Here is a 23906-nt window from a genome sequence, read left to right on the forward strand (position 1 = left end):
GCCTAATGACACTAGGGTTGAGTGGAACGAACAGTGGCACGTTACCTAGGTAGTCATACTTCAACCCTTAGGTTAGGTGCTCTATAGAATTAGTTGCTATAGGAAAAGTCCCCAATGCGCAACATCCAGATATAGAAGTAATTAGTCAAAGCCCTACGTTATAGGTATTCATTATAAGTATTCGTTAGTTATAGGTATTTAAGACTCGTTGTCTGGGGAAGTCCAACAACTTGCAGAGAATCTAGGCCTTTGTAAACTTCGGGATCACCCCCAGGATTTCAATGCACTGCTACGCATGCATTAGCAACCCAGGTGACCCGGGCGAGCTTCAACCTCTTAACCTCTTTTGCATGCTGCTTCAGTCGTTAGTTTACTATGTCGCATGCGACGAAGCCGAAGGAGTGATAAACAGGTTGGAGGGAGTATAGAACCAGTAAACTGTTGTGCCTGACAATTGCTTCGTATCTAGTTCGCATTGCGATAAAGTTGCAATATCGTGGTCCAAGTCTCGGCCGTCTTACTTCTCTAGGAAGGTCTGCAATAAAAGCACCAATCAATTACCAGGTCATAAGAGTTGTATCGACCACTGTTTAAGCGCCAGACCAGTCGCGACCATCTAACAACTAAGGTTAATTTATAATGACAACTTAATAGGGGATAGGCCTACAACTTTCTCTCTCGCAGACGGCAGCCTTAGGACTTAAGCAACGAATATTGCATCTGCCAAGCCAAGAGTCCTTATCTTAACATGTCCTACAATAGGACTCAGCGCGTCACACACCCGCCCTAATGAGGTAGTGTTGCTTCTTCGTCTGCCGGGATACAGATTGCAACATTGGCGCAGCGGAGGTCAGCCGATGCGCCAAGGCTGACCCCCGGGATTGCCAAAAGATTGGAGCTAAGCCTTGACAAGAATGTGCCATAGTCGAGATATACTTGAGAGATGTGAGTAACAAAGACAATCTCGAATTGGAAGTTGCATGAATGCATATCAAAGCTCCAATAGCATTTACGAGCTCGTGGGGGTCGTGTGTAGTTCATCAGGCGCCCTGGCAGCTCGGGGTATTGAAAACATACTGCAAGGGAGAGCGAACGATATAACTCTAAAGCCTTGAAGAAAGCGATTGCAATTCTTGGCCCAGATGGTAAGTGGTAAATCCACAAGGCTAATCGAATAAAGGGCTTAGCCTTGTCCGGTGTGTACACCGTATACGTGAAATTGAAGCCCAACAGATTGAGCAGTCCGGCGCTATTTCGTCCCAGTCAAACCTCCGACGTCTTGGCATACCAACAAGCCGGCCTACCGTGTCCAGGGACCTACTCCGAACGCCATAGGCCCCTGTTAAGACGTGCGGTACGTCGCTGCAACTGACAATCACTTTCCTTTCGTGAACTCGTATCCAGCAAGGGGGGGGAAGCTGTCGAGCTTATTGTGCATCCCGCCAATGAGAGTCGTGCTCGTGAATCTTGAAGGCCTTCTTGAACGGAAGAATATCTGTGAGATGTTCAGTCAAAGGCACACGACCGTAATCAGCGGGCGGACAAATCAAGGCATGCCAAACTCCAACCCTACCGATAAGCATAATGTCTGTCAGCCATCACGAACCTTTTCGAAAGAGGAAGTTCAATGAAGAGGGATACCAGGGTCGAGGCCGAATACCCAGAAGCTCGAACTATATAAACACTCGACGTTGAACGATCGTAGAACCATCAAGCTCAAGCACAAGCACAGCAAGTCATCTTTGCTGCTTCTCCTTCGTGATGATCCGATCATTGTTGTTACTCGGCCTTCTAGGCGCATCGCTTCCCGCCCATGGCCACCCTACCCAATCTTACAAGTCTGGGCTTCGGCGCCGAACGGTAGACCTAAACGCCTATCGTCTAAAGGAGACGGCCGAGTATACGAACAAGGCTGCAGCAAGCACCAACAAGGCCGTCCGTCTTCTAAAGCGGGATTCCTACGTCGACACCGCGACTGAGCTCGTCAAGAGCACTATCCCCGGAGCCACGTTCCGCCTCGTTGACGACCACTACGTTGGCAAGAACGGAATTGCTCACGTAAACTTCAAGCAGACTGCTCATGGATTGGACATTGACAATGCCGACTTCAACGTCAATGTAAGCCTCGAAGCCTAGCTATGGGAGAAATCGACGAGTTTGAAAACTAATTGCTTATTAGATTGGAGCCGATGGGAATGTCTTCTCGTATGGTAACTCATTTTTCACGGGTTCCATCCCCGAAGAAAGCCCTCTTCACAAGCGGGAGTTCTCGGACCCGACTCAAGCACTCTCGGGGGCTACTAAGCTTTTGGAGTTGCCTGTAACCGGAGATGCCTCCGCAGAGGCGACCGAAGGCACCGAAACTTTTGTACTCAAAGGAACTTCAGGCGCTCAGAAAGACCCCGAAGCCCGCCTAGTCTACTTCGCCAAGCCTGACGGAAACCTAGCTCTTACATGGAGGGTAGAGACCGACATCTTAGACAATTGGCTATTGTCGTACGTTGATGCAAACACCAACGAAGAAATTCACGGTGTGGTCGACTACGTCGCCGATGCTACGTACCTAGTCTAGTGAGTTTAATCCGCACATCTAGTCGAAATCTCATGTCTAATGCTTCGATAGCCCGTGGGGAGTAAACGACCCTGATGTTGGCAAGCGAGAAGTCGTGACGGACCCGTGGGACCTCACGACATCCGAGTTCACGTGGATATCCGATGGAACGACCAACTACACGACTACACGAGGAAGTGAGTTAATATCTAAACCATATATTGTGTCGTCTTGAACACATATAGTGCGCTTTTAGGATATAATAACTGACCTTAAAATCTTATCAACAGACAACGGCATTGCGCACACTAACCCGGATGGTGGATCAGACTACCTTAACAACTACCGCCCAACCAGCTCGTCCCTAAAGTTCGAGTATAAGTGGGATGCGACTTTAACGCCGCCGTCGACTTACGCAGATGCTTCGGTCGCTCAGCTCTTCTATACGGCAAACACGTACCATGATTTACTGTATGACCTCGGCTTCACCGAGGAGGCCGGAAACTTCGAAACCAATAACAACGGACAGGGTGGCAAAGGCAATGACTTCGTCATCCTCAACGCGCAGGACGGCTCCGGCACCAACAATGCTAACTTTGCCACCCCTCCCGATGGACAGAACGGACGGATGAGGATGTACATCTGGACACAGTCGACCCCTTATAGAGACTGCGCCTTTGAGGCTGGTGTCATTATCCACGAATACAGCCACGGATGTAAGTGACAATCCATTCTTTATCGAGTAGTCCGAAGAAATAGCATCGCTGACATTCCTCCCGTATTAGTGTCGAACCGCCTGACCGGTGGTCCTGCAAACTCCAACTGCCTGAACGCTCTTGAATCAGGTGGTATGGGCGAGGGCTGGGGTGACTTCTTCGCAACAGCTATCCGCCTACAGCCTGGTGATACTCGGGAAACGGATTACAGCTTAGGCGCGTGGGTTTATAACAACCCCGAGGGTATCCGAAACTATCTATACTCGACAAGCCTCGACACCAACCCATACCAATACGTCACGCTTAACACGTATAATGAAGTGCACGATATTGGTGAGGTGTGGGCTACAATCTTGTACGAAGTATTATGGAATCTCATCGACAAGCACGGTAAGAATGACGGCCCCAAGCCCGAATTCGACCAGAACGGTGTCCCGACCGACGGAAAGTACTTGGCTCTGAAGCTTGTCGTTGACGGCATGGCCCTGTAAGTACCAGAACCTAAAACATGGCGTGACGCCTTGAAATAGTACGACGAGCTGACCCTTTATTTTTTCTAGCCAACCCTGCAACCCCAACTTCATTCAAGCCCGTGATGCCATCATTGATGCTGATGAGGCATTGACCGGCGGTGACAACGTCTGCGAGCTGTAAGTAAATCTAGAAACTCAGGAAACTCAAACAAACTCAATGACTGACAAATATTTTTTTAGCTGGACTGCATTCGCTAAGCGGGGTCTCGGTGAGGGTGCTGCGTACTCAAGCACCAGGCGCACAGGAAGCAACAAGATACCTAGCGGAGTCTGTTAGATGAATCCTTAGCCAGAACTATGCACACTGTCTATGAGCTACCGAGCCGGAGCTTTAGAGCTACGGAGGAGTTCTTAGTCGAGATGGATAGCAAAGGTAATACTGAGGGTATACCAAAGTTACGGCAAGCTAGCCTCGTTTGATAGCATACCTAATTAATTAAAATATTATTTTATTCCCTGACTTCTATTACATCGCATGCGGAGTAGAGTGAACGGCTTTTTGTCTTAGGGATGAGCTTAGATAAATAAATAAGGGTTAAAGTCCGCGGTTTGGGGGAGCCCGTAGCTATTAATAATAGCAAATAGTCCACCAAGGTACTCATTTTTTATGATCTAAAGCTAGAGAACTGCAACGTTCTTTAAGCAGCTATCTACCTACCTAATACAGGTAGTCCTATTCGTAGTTAATCAGGATAAAATCCTACGTTGATGGTATGCTGCAAATATAAACACGATATAATACATGTATATTAGCATACCGATAACTAGATATTTTTCACGCAGCTTCTCAGTTGACTAAATTGTATGTGCGAGCCGATCCTGGTGAGCGGTCCAATCTTTTTTCTCATATAGCCTGACTAAAGATTCTTGAAAAACCTGTCTGTCTCCTTGCCAATCCAGTTTGATCTCTCTATGATATTTTCCACAGACCAAAGCCCCTCGTCAGTGGCATACGCATGGATGAAAGTAGCGGGAATCCATTCAAAGTATGAATTCCTTACGCGGACCTTTTTTCCTCGTACTTCATTATGCTCACTATCACTCGAAATCTTTTCTACGAGATCAGCACCTTTTGCGATCCCCTTCCATGTACGTATGACTTCTGTTGAGCTGTTTTCCTCCGCTAGGTGATCTTTAATCAAGCCTGGGCGAGCTATCTTTTCTGTTTCGCTTAGTATAATAACCTTCGCGTTTGGTGCAACATATCTCTGGCAGAGAATGGCAGGGAGTGATCCAATTTTCTAAGAGTATGATTAGTACATGAGTATAGATGCCAGCAGAGTTTTGGTAAAAGACAACAAAAGATATACGGTATACGTAGGTAGGTATTGACTTACATTACTAACGTCGCCCAACGTGCTAATACGGTCAGCCCCGAGGACGACGATATCAATTCCATCAGCGGCAAGAGCCGAAGAGGCATCTGTATAGAGTGTCACATTTAAATCTACCGAGTCGTTTTCTACCTCAAGTAGTTTCGAGGCTAACGTCACACCTTCATAGAGGGGTCTCGATTCTAGAATTCGAAGATCAACCGAAACGTCTAGGCGGGCAGCAGCCTGCAAAAGGCATGCCGATATAGTAGAGCTAGAGGACAATGTAAGGATAGAAACAGATTTCTTCGATCCCATAGATTGCATAACGTGTTGGCGGAGATAGTCGACAAATGCGTCACGAATGCGATCGGTCGTATATTTACGTTGGCTCAACTGGTTCTCGAGGGCATCAGCAATCATCCGGACCTTCTCTTGTGTCGGTATGTCTTGTGTGATTATGTTCTCAATTTGATCGAGTGCCTTGACTGTAGCACTAGTGATTGCAGCTCCCATGCTCTCGCGAGTTTGACAGATATGCCATGCGGCCATTCGGATATTCGCCCACCAGTTGTCATCAATCACATCGAAATTCATCTCTAGAATAAGGTTCCTCAAAGTTGATATCGCCATGTCAGCGAGCTGTCTAGCACCGCTTTCATGATCATCTCGTAGCTGTTGTAGGCCGGACGTTAGGACTTCAGCCGCTCTCTGGCCCAGATCGTACTCGGGCCACACCCTTCGCAAGCTATTGACGAGCTTCGGTACGCCGCCAAACTCGTCCGACTCATTCACATCTAATGGATTAAACCATTCAAATCCTTCATGCTCCCAGTCGATGGTGATCCCTTCTTCACCTTTCCCTCCTTCGGACTTTTCCTTGAGACGGAAGCCAAATGGGTTGATGGTCCACTCGCGACCAATAGACTCATCGACGAAAGAGTATGGTTTACCAACGCGAAACAGTTCGATTGAGGACGTTGTCAATCCCGTCTCCTCGTTTATCTCCCGCAAAGCGGTGGCGAGTGGAGTAGCATCGTACTTCTCGACACTGCCAGATATGGGAGCAAATTTGTGTTGGTAAGTACTGACTTTACCACTGCGTTTAAACAAGGCTACCTGGACCTTCTTCTCGTCGCCGTAGGGGAACTTGAAAAGAAAGGATCCTGCGACAGATCGCTTTTTGAGCCCGTCTTTTACTTTCGTGGCATCGCTTGTGGCATCGCTTGAAGACATTATGTATCTCCGATCGAGTGAAAATTTAGTATGAGGTATTCTTGTAAATGGTCTTAATACGCATCGAGGAGAGATGGCCAGTACGGCTTTAAAGAAGGAGCCATGGTATATCCCGTACATCACAGGGTAGCCGCAGATTGTTAGTCGGCTCGTGGTACGTTTTCCTCATCATAAGTGAACGCCACTTGCCAATCAACCAGTTGGAGGGAGGATTTGGTTACAAGATGATAACGGATATAGAGCATAGAAATATTGCATGTCGAGCTTCGGCTCTAAGTGGGATTTTTATAATAAAGAATTTTATGAATTAAATCAAAACCGCAACATCAATGTATTTTCAAAATATACAGGTACCAATATATGTATTTTTCCTAACGTTTCATGCCTAATAGCATCGTTAATTCGCACTTTTGTCCTTATTTTTCTACCCCCCATAACGAATAAGAATGTTCTTTTAAACGCAATCCCGCTAAACCCAAACGACACAAAGAATACCGCCAGCATGCTGTTTTATTTTCCTATCCCCATGATTAAAAAAGATTTTACGAAGAATTTTCCAGAAATGTAAGTGTATATAGCTTCGCGGAAATAATAGGCTTTTCTTAAGGGGGATATAAGAGCATGAATTATGTTTGAGAGAGCTGCTTCTCTATGCCCGAGTTTACGAGGGATATTGTCTTAGGGTCTGGTTTACGAAGTAGGAAGTTCGTCTGTGCGCGAATTTTAGGCATTTTTATTGGGTGCATCCCTAAAATAAGTGGAATTTTCCAAAGTCCCCACTTTCATCTTTTTCTTAAAATACGTATCTTTTTGCTTCCGAATCCCTGGGTGCCAAGTCCTCCTTTTGGGTGGGTGAGGGTATCGAGGTCAGGGTGCCGAGCCCTCCTTTTGGGTGGGTGAGGGTATTGAGGGTGAGGGTTTCGAGGGTGTTATAGGTAAGGGCTTCGGGCCCTTTTCCTGGGTGCTGAGGCCCTTTTCCTGGGTGACAAGTTCTCCTTTTGGGTGCCGAGCCGTGGGTGAGGGTATCAAGGATGAGGGTATCGAGGGTGAGGGTATCAAGGTCAGGGTGCCGAGCCCTTTTCTTGGGTGCCGAGTCCTCTTTCAAAATATTCAATATATTTAACTATATAACCTCTGTAAACTCGGGCTATTGTGGCAGCCCTCTGGGGTGCCCTCCAGTTAATAGATAGAGTCGCAGCAATCCCGAAACTGCTCTATATCCTAGAACTAGTCCGACGTCGCAATCTTATACGCTCTGAGCTCCCGTTCCGCTACTCCCTTCCATCTTGTCAAATCCGGCATGGGGCCGGTTCCGTAGCGCGCTCCGAATAGTTGACTCGGGTCGCTGTACCCATACGCTGTAGCCCGATTCGCTATGAGGATATAAGACCTTATTCTTCGGGTTCTCGACCCATTCGGAGAGACGAGGTTTGGGTCGTGCCGCAATGGTTTCCATATCCTGGACGATTTGCTGACAGAATAGATCTAGAGGCAAGTCGTTGACATCGTTGCCGAAAGGGTTCTCAACTTCGTGGCCGATGAAAAAAATGCCTAGTATAATATAGGACGCAGCTACGGTGGCCGGAATTGTTATCCAGTCGAGTTCGAGAAACAATTGGAACGGCAGGAGGAACACATAAATCCAGGTGATTTGCGAAATGGCGATGGCATAAGCAATAGGAAGGGGAGTGTTAAGAACTCGCTCGGTACCGACTAGGACGTCGTTCAAGGCTTGAAGTTGGTTATCTGTAGGTTATGTCATGTCAGTAAAACTTTCGCATTCATTCAGCTGGAAACGACTTACAGGCGGAAGTCTGTTGCATTCCAACAGGTAACTGGCCATTGAGGGCCAGTTCATCTACGTATGCCGTAAGATAACAGAGGATCTCCAATGGAAGATTGCCCAATGGGGTCTGGGCCTTCTTCATTAATTTCCGGGGATTCGAAGCTGCAAAGGATAAACCGAGATTCTCTCCGACCGCCTTGAACAATCCCGACCTCGGTTTTATCGCATTTTCTTCCGTAGCGGACCTAGCAAAGGTATCTAGATGATCGACTAACTCTACGAGGTCGTCGTAGTACGTGTACGGTTCGAATCTAAGCTTGTGCTTCAAGGATACCGCGAAGGCTACGATTAAATTCATGGCAGTTCTGGCCCTAGTTAGCGGATATGGACAAACGTCAAAGCTTTAATCAGAACCTTACAATTTCGCCAGCAGGTCCTTCTTGGAAGACCCCTCGCGTTCGACGGCATTAATCCAGAAGACTCGGCCGAGCCCTTGGCAGGTGAATATCAATTGACTCCAGTATTTTCTGCCCTCGGCATATCGCTCATACGCTGTCGAGCTGCGGAAGGATAAGCCCAGACCCACGACGAAACCAGTAACAGTGAGCAATATGGAACTGATTCCCAAGTTAACCCCTGGGACCTTCTTTGAGACGACAGTTACAAGACTCGCCCAGGCGGCAACGACAAGTAGTGGAACAATCATCTTGGGAAGAATGCTGCCGTGTAGCTGCATGAACAGAGGCCATTTTGAGTGCTTGGAGAGATCACGAGGACCGGTCTAAAGAATGGAAGAGTTAGCACTCATTACACAGCATAATTGGAATTTACACCGTACAAAATAGTCATCTATATCCATGCTGGTATTTCTCCGGCTGAAGGGGTTTGGCGTCGTCGTATTCCGTCGGGGTGAAGTAGGATATGCATCTTCCTGGACAGTAGGTTGTCTCTTTTCTTGCTCGGTCGAGATATGAAGCGCGGTCGGTTCGCCATAGTGTTGTTGCGCATGAGCAGCGGGCATTCCTGTGGCACCTGCGTCCTCCGACATCTCGAGAGAAGCTTAAGAAGTGGGAACGTGTGGGGAGATCGAGGGACGACGATGTGATCGGCAAAGAGTAGGTAGTATTGCACAATTATATGGGGATCTACAAAGAACAGTAAGGAGTTGTGCCTTGGTGATCGACTGGGCCACAGTATAACAGTTTATTAATAATCGCAGCCGCGAGCTGGAAGCTGTCTAAGTGAAAATGAAGGAGAGGATAGGTACACAAGGATCGGTGAAAGTTGAGGTTGAGTATCCAAGGGGTGAAAATAATAGAATAGAAAGAAATTTCAAAACGGAGACCTTAAGTATGTCCCTGTCAAATCCTACTTCCTTGCGCATAAACGAGCTGGGCATCGCAGCTTTAAATATCTGCTTCAGCATTGAGAACTTGTCAGCCCGAGATTTTATTAGAGCCCTAGTGTACTGGGGATATTCTACGTGACTGGTCTAGGTCTAGTCGTCACCTCGGTGGAGTTAATTGAAACGGAGAGAAATGCTCAAGGGGACCAATTAGAGTGAATCATGTAGAATAACGAGCGAATTAGATGCTACCAGCAACGTGGGTTTCTAGAATTCCTAGAATAGGATCTTGGCAGCGCAGGGGGATTTTAGCATGGGTTGTTTTGTAGTGTATGTATCATGGGGTGGTATTTTGTGGCTATCGTCTGTACGCCAGCCTGTAACCAGATGAGTTACATCAATGTTCGTTCTTAAATGCAGGTATTCGGAACGCAGCAAGACTACAAAGATAGACCTCTAGCCAACTTGACTCGATGGGAGTCAGGAGAGCGTACAATATGTACATAGCACTCCAGATGCAATTCAAGGAATACGAGTGATATGAACTTCTTGCCCCACAGAAGCTGATGAGATGGTCCTAGTCGGTAGCCACTAAGCGGGATCGAACGTTTGAAACCTTCGGTCCAGAACGTCTGTTAAGGAACGGCGTTATTCCAAAATAAGCATTCGATCGGTTCGGTACGTACCGCAGTCCTATCCAAAAACCTATGCAGGTACTGCGGGATACATGGATGATGGTGGCTGAGGGAAGCGGAATAATAAGCCCGTAGGAATTACCTACCTAAGTAAAGAAAGAAGCTATAGCCTATAGGGAGTAGATTCAAGCGGGAATAAACTAACATCTCTGCAAGAGATACGCTGACTGCCCATACAGTATATTCAAGTATATTTCTAGACCTACATATGTAATATAACGTGGCAACTGCGTGGCATTGAATGTCTTCTCTCCTTGAGGTTTGTGTATACGATACTAGTGGAGCAGGGCTCTAGGGATGAAAGGCTATTAAGCCAACATATATCTATGCTTATTATACGAATATATAATTTATTTAGTTGGCTAATTGTATTTAATTGACATCTAATGATTTTGATCATTTTGGTCCTATCCCTACTCGGGCTGCCAGAAAACCAGAAAGCATGCCAACAACTCTCAAACCGAACGGCCCCTACCTTTGAATCCTTCCGGATCTACATATTGCATTGCCTATCACACATATATATAACTAGACGATCTTGTATCGTAAGATGTAAAGATGCAAAACAAATATCGCACTCAAAACTCAAACTATACCTAGGCGTCTCAAACTTGGGGAAATACTATGCGAATTTCACTCTCTGCATTGATCTTCGTATGTCTTCGTACCTAAAGTAGCTAACTGCTATAAAACAGATTTCATGATGGGCGACCACCCGCTATATGCATCATGCTAATATATAATATGAATACCGCCCATAAACTCCCGTAAATGAACATTTTGAAATCTAAGGAGCCTGGTGTCCTCCTATTTTGTAATTCGATGCATGTAACCGAATATGGACGAACCCTCAAATATAAACAACATCACCGAACAACCGAGTAAGCCCGTTCTTTATCTTCGCGGTCCTTCTTCTTCTTGAATAAGGATTTAAGCATGTTGTCCTTCTTCGGGCGAAGCGCGACGCTGAGTGATTTTTCTCGGTCGTTGTTACTGTCGTCGATGGCCTTTACCTCTACCTTTTCGGATCGCTTAGATTTGGAGTGACGTTCCGTCTTATCGCTCCGATGACTCTGGACGCTTTGGTGGCTGCGATGACTCTGGGTACTTCGGTGGCTTCGGTGACTACCCGCTTCACTTGCGTTATCGACATCTTTGCTACCATTCTTGGGAACGTCATGATGCTCTCCTGTGTCGCCCTTCCGGCTCTTCGGTGGTTTGTGCGACTTGCTAGTCTTGGTCGTTTTACTTGTCTTGGATGTCTTGTCTGTGCGCCCAGTTCTATTCGTGCGAACGCTACGCTCGGTCCGCGCATCATCACCACCGTACTGACTGCGAATCGCACGATCAGCTTCTGGGCTGATAAGCTCAAGGTCGGCCTGACCATCCTCGCCAAAAGGTGCAATGCCCCTACGCCATATTTCGATACTGCTTAACTCTTCTTCGAGCACAAGAGCTTCGTCGAAGCCCGCGCTTACTTCCGATTCCGGATATGGAGCCCGATTGTTTTCACCAGGCGCTGGTTGGTGCGCCAAGAAAGCCATCGGAGAAGCAGCAGCAGAGTTAGCTTCCTGGATACGCTTCACAATCTTCCAACCTCCGAACATGACCACCGTCACTCCGACCGTCACACCAGCCGCAATAAGGAACTGGGGGCTGGCTAGAAGAGCAAAAATTGCAGGACTTCCACCTTTGAGGACGGCAAGGAAAGAAGGCGACATCTTTCCCAGTAGCGCAGAAAGCTCGGCGAGCGTAAGAGCAACAGCAGCGGCAGCTTCCGGGTTTCCCTGTAGATGCTGAATAATATGCGTTGCGGTATGGTGTAAACATTGAGCTTCTGTTAGTAGATTCTCGATCTTCTCTATTACACTCATTGCTTCGCGCTCTTTTTCGACATTCTTGTGGACAGGGTCTAGGTCCACCCTCTCTTCTAGATCGGGAGGAAGACTTCCATATGCTAAGTTCATGTCAATGTCCTTCCCCTTCTCCCTTAGGGCCGGATCCGATGTTGATCGGGACACGGGCACGATATGCGTCGGGGTCGAGTTGACCAGCTCGCCGGCGTAGATAGGCATCGTTGGCGCATGCGCTAATGTTGGTCGACTCAACATCATGTCTCTAGGGGCTGTCTCGGCATAGGGAGAACGGTATGTAACTGGAGGGCGCGAAGGAGCCGTAGAGGAGACTTCAGTAAGAGTCTTAAGATTGCGTTCAGTCAAGGCAGTTCCCGCCTGAGAAGTAGACCGCTTTGAGCGGTAACTTCTACGAGAGGAAGCTTGAGAAGCACCGTCATCGTGAGACGCCCGGCGAGGCCATCCATCATATTCGATGCTGTCATAGTAGCGAGATGCGCTCGGTATGTCGATAGTCTCACTACGCTTGATGGCGCGTTCAGCTTTAATAGCCGCCTTTTTCTCTTGATAGGAGGCCTTGGCTTCTTTAAGAACATTGATCAGGTGTCTGCCCTGTCGAAGCGATAATTGTTAGGTTACATATCGGCAATGGAATAAATAAAATGAAAAGGATCTCTGCTTATGTTGGACTGAAAACGCTGGAAGGAAGAAAGATATTTTTGCGGGGCATATTGTAGAGAGTAAATCCATAGTGTAGATGTAGCACCGGTAATACAATATTATGACGGTAACAGTGACAAGTAACACGAAATTGTGAAAGGCCATAGCCGCAAACTTACATTGCTGATTATCTTCCCCGACGAGTTCACGATCGTAACAACTTCCACAGGCATTATAGCAACACTTGTTATTCTCCTATAAAGTTGGGAATGAAAATAACAAAGATGAGTTCTAGTTTAATTACTTATGAAGTAGCGGGAAAAGAGACGAGGCGGGAACGCAACCGGTTAGCTAACCAGCACGGTTGTCATTCGTCTGTCCGGCCAACACGCGGCGGTGAAGGGATCGCTGAACATGGACGGGGGTAATAAAGTGGGAATAGGAGGTTTAACATCGATGCACTTGACAAAACTTCGCGAGCAGAAGAACATGAGTTTTATTTAGGTTAACTAAGTAAGTAGGTACTCTAGGTAATATAAGTACTATTGAGAGCCGACGAACCGGTCAATATAAGAGGAGCATTAAGAGGAATAAGAAAAACCACCTATTTTGGAAAGAATCCACCCAAAGACCAACAGCACATCCCGCCCGAGCTATCGGTCTCGGAGAAAGATATCGTTTGATTGGTTGGGTAAGAGGTAGATCAGGCGTGCGTGCAGGCGCTTCAACTGCACCACGTTGTTGACGACTTTGTGGCGGCCGAGGCGCACGAGGGATAAGTGAGATCAGTATGCAATATGATGTTATCTTTTACTTGCAGGCCCAGTTTACGCTGCATCTGTATAAACGAAATGGCGTACCGTATGCGACCGCTTTCGTAATTCCAGAGGCTCGGATCGCAAAGATCCAGCTTAGAGGCCGCCTGGGAGAAAAAAAAGAAAAAAAAGGAGAAGAAAAAACGGGGGGAAAGGGGGTAATAGGTATAATACTAAGGTAATACATATACGTACATAGGGAAAAGAGGGCATGAACAAGCATAACGCAAAAAGCCGAAGATAAATTAGATTATCTTTGGTAGGTATTATTACAATTGATCAATTTCAAGGGACCGTCTTAATCCAGTCATAAATTATCATATCCAGCGCGCTCGCCTCGTTACTACGTTGTAGCACATAGTGGGAGTGGAAGACGGGTGAATTGTAAATCGCTGCTGATCGCGCGGGAGGAGGCCGAACGGCAGTGTTAAAGTCAATCGGGGAGTGATCGGGCAACGCACGATTTGCTTGGCTTCTACGTTATCAAGTCAATCTAGTGTAGCGAAGAAAAATGCAGGCTTTGAATGGAGACAAGTGGCGGCTATCGTGACCGCTCAATCACTCAATCAAGCCAACGATCCTCCCTTCGAGCCGGGATACGCCCTGGTAGGAAGAGGGGATCGCGACAGCGGCTCTAACGGGATATGCCCGCGAAAGAAGCTAGTGTAATCTAGGGCTGGACCCTCTTACTACCTAGGCATCGAAGCAGTGGTAAGAATGATAGGAATGATAGGAATGGTGATGTGAATGGCTTTGATGGCTTTTGATCCACTTCACCATATCCAGTCATCATCGGGATTTAACGCCCTTTTTCTGTATTGATCTTATGTCGTGCGCTCTTTCGTGTCCACCTCGTCCACCTCGTCCACCTCATCTATCCAGTCCGGCCACGACTTTTTCCTTTTTCTAGTGTAGGTACGATGTGCACACGATTCAAACTCGGCTGATCTACCTAAGTAGGATACGTCAGTTGTTTTTATAGGCCAGTTATGTACCAACCAGTCGCCGATGTTTCAAATTGCTGCAAAAATGTTGTAATATTAAGGTTATCCTTATACGACAGAATGATGGTTGATTGTCTAAGTTGGGGGTTGAATAAAAGGGGATCCAACTTGGGGAATTTGGAGAATTTGTGCGACCTGTTCGGACCGTTATTTGATTTACTCCAGGTTTACCGTAAGCTTTCATGGTTTGGGTAGACCAACCAATAAACGCCACATTGTGGCTAATACAATGATACGTTTAAGCATCTGATATAAGGTCACTGGGCTTCCATTGCAGCGTAAAGTCACTTTTCCCATGTACGAAAAATAAGGTCAAATTAATTAAGATGAAATATAATACCTAACTTATACGTTTTAGTGTTTACTAACTACCCTCATTCCTTTGCTGGACGTCCCCTTCTAATCCGAATCCATAATGCACATCACCGCCATCCCAAACCCGTCTTTCGGGATATTGTGTATCCTCTTGTAGAACCTCGAGGCCGCTCATCCTATGAACAATTCCGTAGCCAACCTTTAAGTTTTTAATGTCTCGCGGTAAATTACCCCTATCTTCTCCAACCCAGCCCAGTTTTTCCAATGCTGGTCCTCGAGTTGCTGCTACGATGCTGGAGAAGCGCGTACTGCGCAGCACCCCCTCGTTCTCTAGGATCGCGAGAGTGCCCGACCCTACCCCGGCCGCGGCCAGAAAAATAGCAATACTGTATACGATCCACAAGTCTCGTGAGTGATAGTTGTATCTGTTCTCAAGCCGGGACCGGACGCACGGGTACTTGGTTGACTCGTCTCCCGCGCCTGTCCCGGACATCACGTCCGACTTAGCTGCCCATACGACGCTTAGAAACTGCCTATTTGAAAATAACGAAAGTATCATGTCTTCGTACAACTCTTGTACTAAATCCGCAAGGGTTGGGAACGCGAAATAGTCGTTCCTAGGGTTTAGTAACTTCGTTTGATCCGCCTTCGTGTTTCCAATTGGATTGTTGAGCTGTGCTGAGTTCATCGTACCGTTCAGGAATCCCCGCAGCTGAGAGCCTATCGCATGAAATGCTGCAACCCGGCGGTACTGACGAACATTTCTTGGGTAGATATAATTGCTTTTCGGCCGCGCTGTGGTATTGTCGTTTGTACCATCGTTTGCGTCCGTACCTTGGATCCAAGTCGTACTGGGTGTTGTTAGTATTATTCGGACGTGTTAACTGAATATTTAGTCGAAGCAAGACACTCCCAATTGCCTGGTCATCCTACAAAGAACTGAATATTTCCCTTCTGCTGATCTCCACTTACTCAATAATACGGCGTTGGAATTTACGCTCAGTCACTTTTGTAACCTGCTGGCCGCTAGTCAGGTTAAACATGACAGTGTAATCAGTCTCGTAGTGCTCGCATCCGATCACCTTAGGAATGAAGGCGTCGCTCCAACCTGGCATCGATCTGTTGAGAGGCGCCACTTCGTTCGGATTCGTTTTCACAGAATACCCTATCCATATTACAGGTTCGGTACGGAATGCTCCTAAAGCTTCTGGAAACGGCGGCTCCATAGTCGGAATGCCTCCGGGGTTAGTATCTTTCATTTGTTGGGTGGAATATTCGCCGCCGCTCGCGTAGGCATAGTAGCTATAATCACCTTCGGGGACGAGGAGTTTAGTGCTGAACCCGTCCGGAGGCTTCTGGTTTTCAAGCGTCTTGACCTCTGATCCAACACCACTGGCAAGTTCAGAACACTTATACGCTGGCGCTGTAAAGTTAATAGTGTATGTGCAATTCCAGCCAGAGCTACATATGTCGATGTTAATGCCACTCTTACTCACCGCTTGCCCCATGAATGCCGCATTAGTTGCAACTCGGATTAAGGGGTTGCTGGGGCTGGTGTAGTAATCGAACCAGTCCGGCGAGGTAATATCAGACGCAGTCGTATTCCATATCGACATTGACAAGCCGTATAGATTATCGGACTTGGTAGGATTCCTCCATTCCTATACGCTCCTTAGACATAAATAGAGATAAAGCACCATTTGAAAAAGGAAGCTAGTCACCTCGAGTTCATCTTTCGTAAAATTTAAAGTCCGGATACCTGAGCACGTCGTGTTCTCTATGCTCAAAGCTAATTCCATAGTTAAAGTATTGCTCGTCAATATTATCAATATAGGTGTCAGCCATACAAACGCCGCTAAGAGCATAGCTATCTTAGCTTGTTTGTATATCTCAATGTTGAGCAGCGCCGACGCATCCTCTGCCGCAGCAAATAAGGAATCCAAAACCGCCAAGCTCAGAAATTTGCTCCTCACAGTAACCCATATTCTTTGCTTGAAAGCAATGACTACAGCTGCTACAAGACCAGCTTTAGCTGCGAATGAAATCACCGTACCGTATCGAAGCATAGCGAGCTGGTCGACGGCGGGCTTCCCGTTCAAAGACGCATAAAATACGTGATGACCAATTGCGCAAGCAACGCCAAAGAGGAATGACAGATACATAAACCATGTAGGTCGCCAATGCCACCATTTCCTAGGAGAGGATATCACGCCAGAGTAAGGGGGTGGTGTTCGGGGGCTTCTCCATACTGTACTTGGCGTATTCAAGAGATTGGCGCGAGAGTCTGTACGACTATACTGAAATCTGTCGCGGGGAGAAAAAATAGAATGCGAGGATGTAACAGGGGACTGGTAGCCCATAGGAATATCCTCAAACTGCATTGGAGTTGGCCTTGGCCGTGGTGCTCGAGGAGGCTCTAAGGACTTATAAAAGCTACCTGGCTTCTGGTATCGATTGGAGGTATCTGGAGTTGAGTTCGGTGGTAGCATAAATGATTGAGAGCCGAGGTCCCCATCATCTTGCCAATTCATTATCGATGTCGTTACTGACGGACTAGCCGGTCTGGTTGCACCCATGATAGGAAGCCATTCCCGCGATCTAAGCGATACAGAGGAAGGGCGAATGGATCCAAAAGTATTGTCAGGCAGAGACCTAGAGGTAAGAGGTACACCATCGCTAGCGGCTCGACGATGAGTTGCCGACGGCGGTAACGACACTAAGTTCTTCATATCTGAGCGTCGGTCGTGTTGAGACTGAATAGAAGGCTGGCTAGCCCAGTCGCTAGATTCATCCATGCCAAAGACTGCTACATGTGGATTAATGAAAAGCAAGGAATGAAAAGAACTCCATTAAGCCTTATCTAGGGGAGCGAAGGGAAATTTTATAGATACCTACTTGGTATTAGGTAGCTATCGGTGAAATATGAAAGACGAAATACACATTTGGGGAGGGATTCGGTAGAAGACCGGTCATCTCCGTAAGCCCTCCCGGGCCTTATTTAGGTAGGTACTCGAATTATAGAGAATACGTGATGCGAACTAATACTATGTGAGAAAAGGTGCGTAAGCAGTCGAGACTTCCAGAACACGGCGAAAGTCCGATCAATATTCGACAATAGCTGTTATACCGTGTACGTATCACATAATATAAGTCCCGGTATGTTATACAGCAGCTCACCCCGATGACGAAACCCCGCTGTTTGGTCTCACGATACGGGAGATAAAATCAACCAATATATCATCCAAAGCTGACAAGCCAGCGAGTCCTTGAGAAACCCCGCCTCGAGTTACCAATGTGTAACGACCCTAATAACACCCGACTTGGACGCCGAGAAAGAAGGAATGCTCTAAATTCTTACGGGGGCTTGTATATCAAGACTAGATTTGCTACGAAAGTGAAATTTCGTAATCACAGCCTGTGCGGCTGAAGATATGTCTCACTTCTCTTATTTTAGCATACGTAGATCCTGACAACAGACGTGTATGGATATGAGTTTTCGGTCTTGGCAGCTTCAAGTAGGTTGAATAGCTACCTACCTACTCAATGGGCTCAACTCTTAACAGGAATTTGATAAGAATCACAATACGATACGTGTAGATGTTTCATAGTATAGGGAATACGAGAGCAATCCAGTATGTTTTAAGTACTGATGATATCTAACTAACTGGAAATACTTGCTTGTGGTATCGAGTAGACTAATGGCTCTATATGAAGGCATACCTTCTAGAGAAACGGCAAAGATTTATTTACCTATGGCTACTCTACTGAGTTTACGTAGACCATGAGATCGTGCCCCACGCCAAGATATACCTACCTACCTGATGTACAATAATACAACCGGTAGCCGTATTGTGATAATGTCATTTCTTCTATACATGTTTCTCAATTTAGTAAAGTGCTACTTCTATGGTAAGCAGTCTTAATACTAAACATAGTATCACCCTTTTGTGAATGGGGGGGGGGGAAGTAAAAAGTAGACTATCATACGCAGCTAGCTGGCTCACAAACTACCTAATGCTAGGCTAACAAGTGGCGCTCGGCCGTAGTAGAATCTCTATCATTTGCTTACGAGGTTCCCGACCCCTATTTTGTGATACCCTGTCGGACGCATGGAGACTGGTTCATCCAGATGCTTAATCCTTTACTTTTCCATCCCATTCTATCCATACCATATTTGGTTGTCCATATGCTTGTATTTACAAGTCTTACGTGTTTTCGTGTATTGTGTACCTAAATTGTATCTTCTATAGGCCGTAGCCTTTCAACCTAGGAGTACTCGAAGCAGTGTACTGATGTTGTATACCGGGACCACAAACGATAATTATCAAGGGTCACTCGTATACCCCCTAGCATGTTTGGCTCACTCATGTACAGGTCTTGATGTTAGCGTGGTTAGAGTTCTGGCTTTACGCACATCTACCTCGACTTGGTAATTGAATAAATTTTTTGTTTGGATATCCTCTAGGAGGATATCACCAAGGATAGTCGGTATTATATGCGGCAAGTTCGCGTCTAGCTTCTTTGCTAACCGATCTATTGAGTAGATAACATGACTACAGCTTTCGATGTTAGTTACGAGATCCGGACTCCCCACATCACGATGCGAATAGTAGTACACGCTCCGTGTAGATATAAGAATAGGAAGCCAAGCGACCAGCTTTGCGACGTTGAGGATACCTCAAGGAGGACCTAGAAACACAATGCCTAAATAGATCACTGCTACTAAAATAGAATCCCGTTAGACGAGGCTCATCTCTGACGAATGTTCTTAGGCTTTCGCTTCTTAAAAACCACAGTAGGCAGGTCGGTCTCCGCGTTTCCTTCTTGCTTGACGGGCGCATCTTCATAATTCTCTTGGAGCTCTGGTTTAATAGACCATAGCGCTTGGTCGTCGGTCGTTTCCTCCTTTTTTATATCAGATGTTGGGTTTTCTTTCGTCTCGCTCGATAAGCTGGCCTTTTCATCAATAGAATTCTGAGGATTATCTTCCAACTTGGGTGGTTTCGCTAAGGCACCGCTGAGCAGAGCGTCTAGCTCTTCGTCATCCTCCGGAGCCTGTCTTGTATCGCGACCCCATTTCCTAGGCTTCTTGAATAGACTCTTGACTGCATTCTCCTCTTCTTCCTCATCTACCCCACTTTCATGTTTCGGTCGTTTCCGTACGCCAGACGCGATGGCATCGACGTTTTGAGATTTGGCATCTGAGTCGTCTTCGGCCTTGGGTGTATCATCGATAACCCTCTTGCTGGTAACGGTCCACTCGCTGGCCATGGCCATCTCTCCCCTTAGTTCGGTTGGTACATCAATGCCCATCTCGGCTAATTGTTCCCATTGCTGTTGACGTTGCGAACCGGCGGCTTGTGTTTGGGTTTGCGACGAGGCTGAAGTCGATATTCTACTAGTGCTCGCTGCATGGTGATGATCTGAAGAGGTAGAGCCAACTACGCCATTGAGTCTCTCGACCTCCCGCTTGGCGCGATCCTTTTCTCGTTGCTCTTGTTCGTGATTTCGGTGTAGGTCTCTTAGGAAACGCTTTAAGGCGCCTTGATGCTTGGCGGTAGCTTCGTGATTTTGACGCTCGAGTTTAGTATCGCGTACGTAGGTGCTACAATGCTTACACCAGTATTTAGGAGTTGATTTCCAGTATTCGGACATGATGCGAATATCACTTCTAACGGTAGGTAGGTAGGTAGGTACCTAAGGTAATAAATTATGAGATGAAAAGGAATATATCTTAGTTTAGGTACCTACACGTAAGTAACTAAAGGTGTTTGTATTGCTTAAGGTTTACTTGGCGTTATCGATAGTCACTTAACCAAGCTTGAATAAACTGCACTATTCGTAAATGGAGATACCTTAATTAGATACTTACCTCTTACAACCACTTCTACCATTCAACTTTATTTAAAGGTAACCAAACAATTGGATTCACAGGATTAACATTAGGTATATTTTGTTGATGAATCCAATCAATATCTCTTCGTATCGTGTACTACTTGAGCCACCTAGATAAGTAGTCCCTTTTCCGTCAGAAAACTGGCAGATACACCAAGACAAAAAAGTTCGAACCATAATATTACATCTATATGCTACGGTTGTTGTTTTTTGCATTATGTCCTAACTCCTATGTTGCTATCATTGTGTTGCTCCTCATTTCCCTCGTATCTCACATTAAACCATCTCATGATGGTATACACATGCATTAGTTCCAAGCTTTCCAAGCCAAAGCAAAGCAAAGCAATCCCCGTGACTTGCAACCCTTACTGGCATACGATCGTTTCTGATAAACTTATCCGAATATTGTACTGGTTTCATTTACAGGTAGAAAAAGGCCACCATTGCGGTGAAGACTAACGCACCGACAGATCCAACCGAGATACGCGATGATCCGCTCTGGGGCGGTGCCGAAGTCTCACTAGGAGCACTGGGAATCGGTGACGATGAGCTCACCGGAACGGTAGCACTAGCACTAGAGCTAATGCTGGCACTGGCGCTAGTATAGGAGCTCGGTACACTGCTGCTGGGTGCGGGAACCGAGGGCCCGGGAGCTGACGAAACCGGAACAGAAGGGGCGGATGGGGCGGGTGTGGGAGTGGCCGTCGGAGTAGCCGGGGGAGCAGGTGCGCTGCCTGGTGGTGTGACTTGGACCTGGCCATCCGTATGCTCGCTCACAGGAACATACGTGCTCGTTGGGCTAGATGTTACCGAGGCGCAAGGCGTAGTAACCTGTTGCACTTGGCCATCGCCGATCTGACAGATAGGGACAGGCACTGAAGTCGTAACAACTTGCGGCTGGCCGTCTGGCAAGGCGGTGACGATAGTAGTCAGAACAACGCTGGTGCCGACAACTTGGCCATCGGGTATCTGCGAGGCTGGGTCATCTGAACCGCACGGGACGGCGATGATCGAGACAGGCGAACACTGGGGAGCCCAATCGCGATCGTACAGGTTATAAAAATCGCCAGACAGACATCGGTAGAAAGTCTTGGAGTCTCCCAACGCCACGATATTGTTCTCACAGAGGGAAAATCCACTAGTGTAGAGAGCACCAGCTTGAGCAGGAGCATCGAATTGAAACTGGTAGTTGGACGCGATATAACCAGTTCGGTCTTTGGCGTCAAACGTTGAACCATCCTTCAATGTCAACACAAGAACGCCATCGCTTCCGCACTCGGCGCGCTTCTATTACAATCGTTAGCAGCCATTACGCGTATATCCTAATCAAGATCCGGCTTCAATTTAAACCTATCTTGCCCATACGTACCTGAGGCTGAGAAATGCTTCGCTTCTCAGTAACCTCTGCGACACTGATCTCAAACTTGCCGTCGAAGCTACCTGTGCAACCAGCTGGTGCAGCACCGGTCGGAGTTAACTTGTCGGTGATGCCTTGAGGAGCCGCAATAGCGATGCCTAGAAAGGCGGAAACGAAAGCGAGCGTGAATCGCATATTGTAAAGGTGGGTAAGGCTCCTTAAACGATTGACAGTATATGCTGATGGTTGGTTGGAGTTGATAGATGCTTAGTAGGTGGTTGAATTATTGTACAAGCCGGTTTTAGTAACGAATGACTTTGCCTCCAATGTTTCACTCGTCGACTCTTGCCTCTCGTCCTACTCTTATTACGGGGCCTATTCTGAACAGTAAAGGGATGGAAAGAAAACAGGGCAGAATCAGGTAGAAGGGGGGGAGCCGCCCTTTTCACCTATTTTATATTGTTATGTCTGTTTTCAAAGCCAGGATTCCTTTGGAACCGTACTCCTAAATCTCATTCGTTGGAATTTATCCTCATGCCTTGAGGTCACGTACGTACTCCACGTACGTACCTACCTAGGTAGCTACACACATATCCGACATCCCATTGTTTTCGGTTCACATATTGCATCTAAACAACCTTGCGGGTAGGCTGCATGTACGCGGTACTCACCCCAGTTCGCCCTTGCAACCAACTATCTACACTTATGTATACATGTACTTTGTAGTTGATCTCTCTAAATTTCTATATCTGGAAGATTATTTGCTTGAAAAAGTGATGTGCAGTTTAAATATCGCTCCTATTCAGGCGTATTAAAGTAGACCAACTAACCGTCCTTAGTACCTAATATACCTATCTAGGGAGGCAATTGTCACACTCACACACCTTTTCAATGTATCATTTCGGAGGCCTGAGCGAACATTGATAAGTAAAATTGCTGGTCAAAGGAATTTATATCTTGTATATGAAGTAACTACCTGATGGGAACCGATATGTATGCACGGATGTATATATCTGTAAACAAGTTTCCATCAACAACCACCCACGGATATATCTGGTACCTACATGGGATTTGTATAGGTACTGCATGTAGAATGTTATGTATAGTTGACCCAGTGTTCTTATCTTTCAATTTCAATATGTACCTATACATAGATCTAATGTATATTGTGGTTATAATAAGAATACTATATGTATTACACCGGCTAATATGGTAATAACGCTTCCCATACCTCATGTAACTATCGTATGAACCTAACTTGGGTACCTCTTATCTACCTAAGGTACTATAGGTAGGTACCTAGGTAATTATATAAACTCAACCAAATCTCTCTTCTTTCATATACAAATATTTTCCTGTTCAAGACCTAATATCTATTGTTACGTAGGAGCTGTCAACTTACACAACGTGATTAAGATTGATATGTGTTACATGCCACTACTGCAAGTAACCTCCGCCTCGCGGCTGTATTTCGCATCGTATCGCCGCCGATAGAATGGATGGGCTGAATTAAGATTACATACCTTAGGTAGCTTCGGTATGCATGAGGTAACTTGGAGTCACCTTAATAGCTCACTATTTCTACGTATTTTTTTTTTTTTTCACATAGTAATATCTTGCCTATTTAAGTCAGTGCATATCTCTTTATCTCTTCATCATGACCAGTCTTAGGATCGAAATCAAGCTTTTCCCCCGGGGAACCCCAAGACTACAACCCCAGGTGCCAATCGCCATTTCCCGTCCCACAGCGGCAATCGAATGTTAGTAACATAGATCGGAGATGATCTTCCCTCCCTAGTGATCCACTAGACCCACTGGTATGTAGGTGGGAA

The 23906-nt window shown here is 46.4% G+C and overlaps 7 protein-coding genes across 8 annotated transcripts; 1 reads left to right on the top strand and 6 right to left on the bottom strand.

Moving 5' to 3' along the window:
• Positions 1-1761: 1761 nt before the first annotated feature.
• GL218_08255 (Extracellular metalloproteinase mep) lies at positions 1762-4077 on the top strand (the record flags this gene model as incomplete). The annotated part of the gene is made up of 7 exons (XM_033585053.1): positions 1762-2118; positions 2180-2571; positions 2624-2748; positions 2842-3267; positions 3337-3754; positions 3828-3917; positions 3981-4077. 7 exons carry the CDS (start codon positions 1762-1764, stop codon positions 4075-4077), a joined length of 1905 nt encoding a protein of 634 aa, XP_033440815.1.
• A 580-nt stretch (positions 4078-4657) lies between these two features.
• On the bottom strand, positions 4658-6349 carry GL218_08256 (uncharacterized protein; the record flags this gene model as incomplete). The annotated part of the gene is made up of 2 exons (XM_033585054.1): positions 4658-5041; positions 5138-6349. 2 exons carry the CDS (start codon positions 6347-6349, stop codon positions 4658-4660), a joined length of 1596 nt encoding a protein of 531 aa, XP_033440819.1.
• A 1246-nt stretch (positions 6350-7595) lies between these two features.
• On the bottom strand, positions 7596-9183 carry GL218_08257 (uncharacterized protein; the record flags this gene model as incomplete). Its single annotated transcript, XM_033585055.1, has 4 exons — positions 7596-8095; positions 8154-8500; positions 8555-8916; positions 8974-9183. 4 exons carry the CDS (start codon positions 9181-9183, stop codon positions 7596-7598), a joined length of 1419 nt encoding a protein of 472 aa, XP_033440818.1.
• Positions 9184-11041: 1858 nt separating this feature from the next.
• GL218_08258 (uncharacterized protein) lies at positions 11042-12921 on the bottom strand (the record flags this gene model as incomplete). Its single annotated transcript, XM_033585056.1, has 2 exons — positions 11042-12640; positions 12868-12921. The coding sequence occupies 2 exons, from the start codon at positions 12919-12921 to the stop codon at positions 11042-11044; spliced, it is 1653 nt and encodes a 550-aa protein (XP_033440727.1).
• Positions 12922-14871: 1950 nt separating this feature from the next.
• GL218_08259 (uncharacterized protein) lies at positions 14872-17398 on the bottom strand (the record flags this gene model as incomplete). Of its 2 annotated transcripts, none has more annotated exons than XM_033585058.1 (3): positions 14872-15673; positions 15795-16483; positions 16544-17398. In XM_033585058.1, the coding sequence occupies 3 exons, from the start codon at positions 17396-17398 to the stop codon at positions 14872-14874; spliced, it is 2346 nt and encodes a 781-aa protein (XP_033440821.1). The 2 variants fall into 2 exon arrangements, with proteins under 2 accessions (XP_033440821.1, XP_033440820.1); XM_033585057.1 differs by having other exon boundaries at positions 16544-17203.
• A 2173-nt stretch (positions 17399-19571) lies between these two features.
• On the bottom strand, positions 19572-20477 carry GL218_08260 (uncharacterized protein; the record flags this gene model as incomplete). Its single annotated transcript, XM_033585059.1, has 1 exon — positions 19572-20477. One exon carries the CDS (start codon positions 20475-20477, stop codon positions 19572-19574), a length of 906 nt encoding a protein of 301 aa, XP_033440669.1.
• A 660-nt stretch (positions 20478-21137) lies between these two features.
• Positions 21138-22269, bottom strand: GL218_08261 (Cell wall mannoprotein CIS3; the record flags this gene model as incomplete). Its single annotated transcript, XM_033585060.1, has 2 exons — positions 21138-22004; positions 22087-22269. 2 exons carry the CDS (start codon positions 22267-22269, stop codon positions 21138-21140), a joined length of 1050 nt encoding a protein of 349 aa, XP_033440670.1.
• Positions 22270-23906: the final 1637 nt, after the last annotated feature.

The sequence above is a fragment of the Daldinia childiae genome (genome assembly GCF_008694065.1).
Source record: "Daldinia childiae strain JS-1345 chromosome Unknown Scaffold12, whole genome shotgun sequence".
Lineage (NCBI taxonomy): Eukaryota > Fungi > Ascomycota > Sordariomycetes > Xylariales > Hypoxylaceae > Daldinia > Daldinia childiae.